Source organism: Arachis ipaensis, chromosome B04 (genome assembly GCF_000816755.2).
Source record: "Arachis ipaensis cultivar K30076 chromosome B04, Araip1.1, whole genome shotgun sequence".
Lineage (NCBI taxonomy): Eukaryota > Viridiplantae > Streptophyta > Magnoliopsida > Fabales > Fabaceae > Arachis > Arachis ipaensis.
Genome location: NC_029788.2, coordinates 83,217,878 through 83,226,359, shown reverse-complemented (window position 1 = coordinate 83,226,359; position 8,482 = coordinate 83,217,878). Strand labels below are relative to the sequence as shown.

The following is an 8,482-nucleotide window of genomic DNA, read 5'->3' as shown; positions in this document are numbered from 1 at the left end:
AGAGTGTGAAAAACTAGGCAAAAGCTAAAAGAGATATTTTATCAAACGCCTAGCATACATAAAAGGAAAAACATCATAAATTGCAATAAAAATAAATTCTATAACTATCAATTGCAATAAAATGAAAATAACAACTCAAACAAGTATTAAAAAAATATAAAACATCAAAATTGTATTAAATGAAATTAAAAGTAACAAGAGTGTTCATAAAAAAAAGTGGCATGAAAGTGAAATTAACAAAGGAAACTAAGAGATTAAAAGCAATAGAACATGAAAATGTAAATGAAACTACAATAAAACAAGAATTAAAGAGAGAAATTAAAGAGATAATGAAGATAAAAACCCTAATTCTAGAGAGAAGGGGGAGCTTCTCTCTTTAGAAAACTAACGAAAACATGTAAAAACATAAACCTAAGTGCTCCCCCCTCATCCCTCTTCAATTTGGCTTGAAATAGCTTCAGAAATGAGTTGGATTGGGTTTTAGGGGCTCAGAAATCGCCCCCAGCAGTTTGCAATTAATGAGCTCACGTGCCAGGACTTGTGCGGACGCACAGATGTGTGCGTCCGCACACTTGCTATTTTCTAACTTGTGCGTACACACAAATTGTTTGTGTCCGCACACTTAGACTTATGTCCACTATAGCAAATTGTATATCATTTTGAAGCCCCGGACGTTAGCTTTCCAATGCCGCTAGAACTGCCTCATTTGGACCTCTGTAGCTCAAGTTATGATCACTTTAGTACCGAGAAGTCAGGACTGGCAGCTTTACAAATCCTTTATTTCTTGAATTCTCCCATTTTGCATGCTTTCCTTCCACTTCTTCAATCTATACTTGCCTTGTAAGCCTGAAATTACTCAACAAACACATCAAGACATCAAATGGAATTAAAGTGAATAAAATTTAGCAATTATAAAGCTTAAAAAGCATATTTTCACTTTCAAGCACAATTTAGGGAGAAATTATGAAACTATGCTATTTCAATGGATAAATACAAGAAAAGTTGATGAAATCCACCCAAATAGAGCAAATAAACACCATAAAATGTGGATTCAACACATCCCCACACTTAAACAATAGCATGTCCCCATGCTATACCAAAGGAAGAGAAGACGGGGGATCAACAATTATTCAATGTAACTAACTATATGCAATCTACCTATATGTATATAACTATACTATCTAACTATATATGTATTTAATTAGTCCAAGTAAATCAATATCCAAGAAAGCATCTATATACAACCAAGGGCTAAAGCAACTATAACCAAATAACATTCACAATTGAATTGAGTCATATAAAAAGAATTTAAGAAAACTTGCAAGATAACAATGTTCATAGATGAAAATATGGAATTGAGTAATTGAACCTTCAACGGATATGTGTATGCACTCTAATCACTCAAGTGTCTAAGGGTCAATCCACTCAATTCTCCTCTAATCATGCTTTCTAAAGTTTGTTCTTCATTTAACCAATCAACAGAAATTTAATGTACATATGCAAAAATCATGAGGTCTTTTCAAGGTTGTAATGTGGCTAAGCTTAAAAGTAAGGATGTATATATAGCTAGGTGAGCTTGCATTTGAATCTTTGATTAGCATAGATTATCACCTAACACACACACAACCTAACACACACACTCATGCATCAAAGTTACTTCAATCACATATGCATTGATTATTATTGAATTTCTCATTGGGGTAATTTTGTCCCCTTTTTCATTTTTGTTTTTCTTTTCTTTTTTTTTTCTTTTTTTTAACATAATATATACACCAACTCATCAATGCATATGGTTTCCATAGTCTTACATGAGCATGTACCCCAAATTTCCATTATTTTTCAACAAAGAATAAAACACATTTTTATCTACCAATGTTCCCAAATCTTCCCCACACTTAAACATCACACACTCTCACTACCTTAAACTACTCAAAGATTCAAATAAAGGACATTTCATTGTTTTTCGCTTAAGATTAATGATGTGGCAAAATAAAGAACAAAAAAAGATTAAAAAGGCTCAAAGTGGCAAACAAAGGTGAATGAAATGGTAGGCTATTTGGGTAAAGTGAGCTATAAAGAAATGATGCCCTCAATCACATAAATGCATAAAAATACATTAAACAATGGATATATAGACTTAAACAAACCAAGGATTGCAATCATAGAGAAGAGCAACACACAAGAATGAGATAAGTGGTTAAATGATGTAACCACACAATAAAGCTCAAAAACTCACAAGTTGTATGTTCTTTAACTCAAAAACCATATTCCCCAATGTATAAATCATGCAAGTTTCAATGAAATTTTTAAACTCAATTCAATTTGAATTTCAATGGCCTAAATAAAAAGTAAGCTTCTTGGAAATTTCATTAATTTGACTAACACTTATTCTATATATGTATATAGTGTGATTGGATGAAAAAAGGTAAAAAATCCTAAGTTTAATTCCTAATTTCAATCAAACCAAAATAACAAGTATATAGGAAACCAAACTTAGGTGCAATCATCACATCATCCCAAATCACAATCAAGACTAAAAACCAAAAAGAACATATGTACAAGCCAAAATTAAGAGCAAAATGTCAAAATATGCATAACTACTATATAATACTAAGTTATGTACAAGCAAAATTAAAAAGTGCAATAAACTAAGAAAGTGCAATAACTAAGTAAAAAGGTTTTCAAAAGATAAAATATATAGAAAACAACTAAAAAGCATACAAAGAAACTAAACTAAAAGTGTTCGGAAATGAAGCTTGTCACCCAAAATGCGCTGGTGAAGTTGGGCAACCTCCCCACACTTAAGATGTAGCACCGTCCTTGGTGCTCACGATCATGCGGAGTGGAAGGAGTCGTCATTGTCTCACCATACAAAATTGGCTGCAAGAGTGATGGTGGTGCTGAAACGGAAAGAGCTAAGTCACAAAACAGCATATGAAGTGAACAAGTAATAAAAATTTGAATGGAAGCATATATGAGAATCAAGTTAAATCAAACACAAACAACTTCCAATCAAATTCAGAACATGGGGAAAGCTAACTTGCTTGTTTATCAAAGAATAAAAGAAGGAAGGAGCATTGTTACTATGCACAAAGAAAAAGAAAACAGTTAAAAGTTGAAGGTTAATGTTAGTTGAAAAAATAAAAAGAAAGTTAAAAGTTAAAACTTATGTTAGTAAAAAGGAAAATGGTTAATTGAAAGAGAAAAGAAATTTAAAGTTAGGTGAAGGAGAAGAAAAAGTTAGTTGAAAAAGAAAACAAAAGTTAAATGTTATGTAAAAAGAAGGGAAAAGTTAGTAAAAGAAATGGAAGAAAAATCAAAAGTTAGGTGCATAGTCACAAGTTCCTTAATTCCAAAAAGTTTCAAAAATTTTAAAATAAGCAAGTTTGTATTCACTTCTCAACAATTCAAAATGCCAAAACAAGTGATGCACATGTATGTGTAAAGCACATAATCAAGTAAATTGGCATAAGTGGAAGCAATTTGGTATTGGCAAGTTAAAACTTTAATGAACAATGCACATAAATGAAATTCAAACACCAAATCATAAGGAAGCATAAAAGTCACAAGTTGAAACAAGAATTGAAAACCTCATGATCTAAGTGACTTAATAAAAGTTAGGCAAAAATAAAATGAATCAATTCAGCCACTTAGATTTAAAACCTTCAAACTTGTGAGTTTATGCAAAAGAGGCTCTACTTTTAAAAGAATTTCAAGTTTATGGTCAATTTGAAAATAATTCACTTGAACTACTCAATGCATAGAAGTAAATTAGCATTACAAACAAGCAAAGAATGTTAGAAGCATGACCAAAACTTGCAAAGAAGTTCTTGAGGAAATCAGAAATCATGTAGCAAACAAGGGTCTATTTTGACATAGAAATCCGTCAAATAGAATCTTGTCGCCCCAAATAACACAATGTCACTTAATAAACTAAGGTTAGGAAAAATCCAGCAGCATTTCAGCAGTAAATTGGCCTATTTCCCAATTCAACCAATCAATTCAGATTTCCTATGAATGCTTTAACACTCAAATTCACAAAAAATCATATATGACTTCATAGGAAATCAGAAAGTGAGCCAAAATATAGCAAGAACAAAAAATACAGCACCAAAACAATGAACCATTTAACAAGCAGACAATTTGAATTCAAACAGTCAAGTGCAAAATTGAAAGAAGACTTCAGCAGCAATTCAGGCAAGCCAGTTCAAACCAAATGAAATTCAAACTTAAGAAGCATAATAGCATGATTAATTACCTATGAACTTGTACTACTCCTACTCCAAAGCAACCTAACAGCAGCAAAGTTTTAGCAAAAACAATTGTAACACAATGAAGTAACAAGTATCCAAATGATCAAAACAATTCCAGACAATTAAACATGCAACAATCACACATTATCCCGTCAATTTCAGCCTCAAAAGTCATCAAAACTGGCAGTAAATCAGCAAATCTCCACACAATCAAGAAAATTTTCAACCAAACTCAACAGCAAATTTCCAGCAATTCAATCAGAAAAATCAAATCAGAATCAGTGATTTCACATCATAAACAGAAATTTAGAATCTGTGGTTCCATCACAATGAGCAACCCGAACAGTAGTGAATTAATCCAGCAGTAACCAAAACAGCAGCAATGCACAACATATAATGGACTCAATTAACATTCGTTGCATTGAATTCGATAATCGTTCCAAAAGCAAGCAGTATGAATTCAAGCAATTACTCATAATTGAATCCAACAATGAACTGCAATTGGGAACAAGAACTCAGCCAACAGCATTTAGCAAGAACAAAGCAATAACAGATAACCAGGCAGCAGCATCAATTGCACAGGGGCAAATCATGAAAGAGCAACATTCCAAACAGCATTATTAATCAAAACAAACCTAAATCCACTATCCAGCTCAGATTCTCTAACAACCTAATCAACTAACATGCATTTCTAACTAAATTAAGCTAAACAAAATTAACTTACAGTAAACTAATGACTGAAACAGAACTCAATTAAAGAAAAAAGTGAACCTGGGAAGCAGAATTAGAACAGAGGAAGGGAAAGGAAGAAGAAGGTTGATGATGGTGAGTGAACGGCTGGAGTAACTCAGCTGGCCTGGTGGTGGAGCTGCTCCAATGGCAGCAGCGGAGGAGGGGCGCAGCAAAGAAATAGGGGTGGTGTTGCAACAGCTGGAACCCAACTCAGACGAAGCGAACAGGAGCGTGAACTTGCTCTGTTCTTCAAACCAGAAGGAACGAGAGAGACAAGGATACTTGTGCCATTGCACCTGATGGCGACAGAAAGGGTAGAGGGAGGAGGCTGAACGCGGTGGTCGAGACCGGAGTTTGAGACATGGCTAGGGTTCGCGATTGTGGTGGCGGAGGTAAGGGGTGACGATAATCAGAGGAGAGGGGAAGGGCTTCGTACGAAGGAGAGGGAACAGGGGTATGGCGCGCGGTGTTGAGCTCGACGGAAAGGGGCTCTGATAGGGGGTCCTTTGGTTCAGCGAGAAGGGAGAAAGAGGGATGAGAAGGTAGCTGTGGTTTCTGGGCTCGGCGGAGGTGAGAAGAAGAGAAGAAGAGAAGAAAGGGATGTGGAGACTCGTCGTCGGTGTCGCTGTGGCTCGCCGACAGTGCGGTGGTTCGGGCAATGAGAGAGAGGGAGGAGAAGGTGGAGGTTGCGGTTGCAGAGCGCGGTGTGGCTGAGGAAGACAGAGAACCAGGGATGGCGGGACGAGAGAAGAGATGAGAGAAAAGGGAAGAAGAGGGAGAAAGGGTGCGGCGGTAGCCGGCGGTCATGGTGGCGGGTCGTTCGACGCTGGCGATTCTGGTGGTTGGAGAAGTTGAAACAGAAAAGAGAAGGGCTGCGGTGATCCTTGGCTCGGGTTCGGCGATGAGGGGTGAGAGAAGAGGAAGAAGGGATGGGGTGAGGGGCGGTGGTTTGAGACAGTGATGTATGGTGATGATGGTGAAGAAGATGAAGACGTTGATGGTGAATGATTGGCTCAAGGAAGGGCAGAACAGGGGGATGCGGACGCACATAGCTTGCGGGTGCTCCCAACAGAGAAGGGTGAATTTGGGGTGCGTACGCTAGTGCGTACGGAGAGGAAAATGGACAATAGTGCGTATGCACACACTGTGCAAACGCTGCGAGTAAAGGGTGTCTATGAGACCCAACAATGCAAAATGTATATATACAAGAGATTAACAAAAATATGTAACTATGTACATTAACTTTAAAATTAATCCAAGATTTTATCTTCCAAATCAAAATCATGGACTATTTAAACCATTTTTAATATGCACAAACAAGAATCTACCAAAACTATTTTAATCACAAAAAAATTAATAAAAAATTTTAAACATGCAACTCAAGTCAAAAAGGCAATTTAAACAAAATTACTAACTATTCACATATGCACTTTAAAACAAAAATCTATTAAGGCAAGCAAATAACCAAGAGACATATTACAAGAAAAAACAAGCAACCAATCAAAAACAAACTATTCACATATTCACATATTAACAATAGCCAATAATGTAACACCATTGCAAATCCCCGGCAACGGCACCAAAAACTTGATGTGAGAATTTATGTTGATCTAGAATTTCACAAAAATAGAGAATCTCGTTGCAAGCATAGTCTAGACCAACAATTAATTTTCAATCAAAGTTTAAATTAAAGATGTCACAATTCAACACAAAAAAACCAAGAGTACTAAACTCTCGGGTCGTTCTCCCTAGGAAATGCAATGGAGTGTTCAATTGTTAGCTATGAGGGATTGGGGGTTGTAATTGCAAGGAGCAAGAAATTAAAGTGCAAGGAAGTAAATAGTCATGCAAGAAATTAAAGCTCAAAGCAAGGAAATAAAAAATGTAATTCAAGTGGCAAAAAGGAGGAACTCTTAGCAAGGATTGGGAGTTAAGGATTCCTATCATAATCATAGACCACAAACATGATAATTGCTAAGAATTAATGTAACACCCTAACTACCAAAGCTCACGCTTCCGGCTGCACGACTCTGATAGCTCGGAAATTACGACGACTTTTATATTATTTAATACTAAAATATGAGCCTGTTTAAAACTTTAAACCGCAATACCACTCCTAAAAATACTTTCGTTCGATAACATACATCCATAGATACCATACAACTTACAAAAACTCATAAAGGATACATCTATATATATACATAGATATATATATCATATTACAAGCATTAACCAATACAATCTCTAACCCTCTTACAGAATATATCAAGATACAGGTGAGGGTACAATAAATAATCTAAAGCAATACAGAGCATCTCAACAACAACTAAATAAACTCTTCGTGACTTCTGCGCCCATATCCTGAAAGGGGAAAATGTAGGGGGGTGAGAACATCATCCTCGAAAGGGTTCTCAGTAGAGGGTTTTTGAGAATTACTATAAAAGGATACGTGAAGATAAACCGTACCAGTGATTAGTAACCGTCTTATGCCTCCTTTTCAAAAGCAACGGTTTACAATAAAAGTAAAGTCTAAAAATCCTTTCTGAAAGAAAAACCGTTCAATTCTCAAAAACTCAAAAGCCTTTAAAAAAATGTTTATCTATGCTGAACTAAAATAGCCTTTCATATTTTTCCAAACCAGAAACACAAACCAAAATCAACCATCGGCTCATCTCATTTCAACCACGGCCCTAGGCCCAAACAATCCAACCATCAACCAATCACCACAATCCAACAGAGTCCCAGTTGCAAACACAAATAGGAAGTTCAAGCACAAACAAACAGTTACAGCAAGTAGAACAAATAGCAGTTAATCACAAGTAGTCACAAAGGCAAACCAAGTACAATATGCACACCCAAACAATGTCACATAGATGCATATGATGCATGCCTGTCCCTAGTGGCTGATGATATCATCTGTCGGTTATATAGCCAACCCGACACGTCCTGGTAGCTAACCATGGACAGAAACACCCATCGCGGAGCAAGTAGGTTTGAGCTTCAACCCCATTGCTACTACCCGCTCAACCCAGAGCCAGTGGAATAACCACTACTGCGGCTACTACCCAGGCGGGTGTTTAAAAGCTCAACCTGGAGCGAGTGGAATCATCACTACTACCGCTACTACCCAGGCGTCACAGTCTCTGACCTGGAGCAAGTGGGACGAACCACAACCCTTGCTACTACCCAGGTATCTCAAGCATATATTCATTCAGTTCCAGCTATGGATCAACATCCATCTCAGCCATCCGGCTTAAATTCATAATTCATAGTCAGCCATACGGCCCATAACTCATTCGGCAATCAACCATAAATCAATATCATACACAGCCATTCCGGGTCACGGTTCAATCCAGAACCTGCCAATATTCATAATCATACACAGCCATTCTGGCCCATAACAAAAAATCACTTCAACCATTCAACATCATCAAATTCATAAAACCGGTATTTAAGCCACAAATCACTTTTCTCAAGCCATTTCACTTTGAAATCAA

General features: G+C 36.5%; 1 protein-coding gene across 2 annotated transcripts; it reads right to left on the bottom strand.

Annotated features, from left to right (window-relative positions):
- On the bottom strand, positions 222-6,171 carry LOC107639438. Of its 2 annotated transcripts, XR_001620135.2 has the most exons (3): positions 5,025-5,178; positions 4,259-4,292; positions 222-2,900 (listed from the first exon to the last, which is right to left on the bottom strand). XR_001620135.2 is itself a non-coding variant. In XM_016342935.2 (2 exons), exon 1 carries the CDS (start codon positions 6,033-6,035, stop codon positions 5,235-5,237), a length of 801 nt encoding a protein of 266 aa, XP_016198421.1. In that variant the 5' UTR covers positions 6,036-6,171; the 3' UTR covers positions 2,061-2,900; positions 5,025-5,234. The 2 variants fall into 2 exon arrangements, 1 of the variants encoding a protein (XP_016198421.1); XM_016342935.2 differs by lacking the exon at positions 4,259-4,292 and having other exon boundaries at positions 2,061-2,900; positions 5,025-6,171.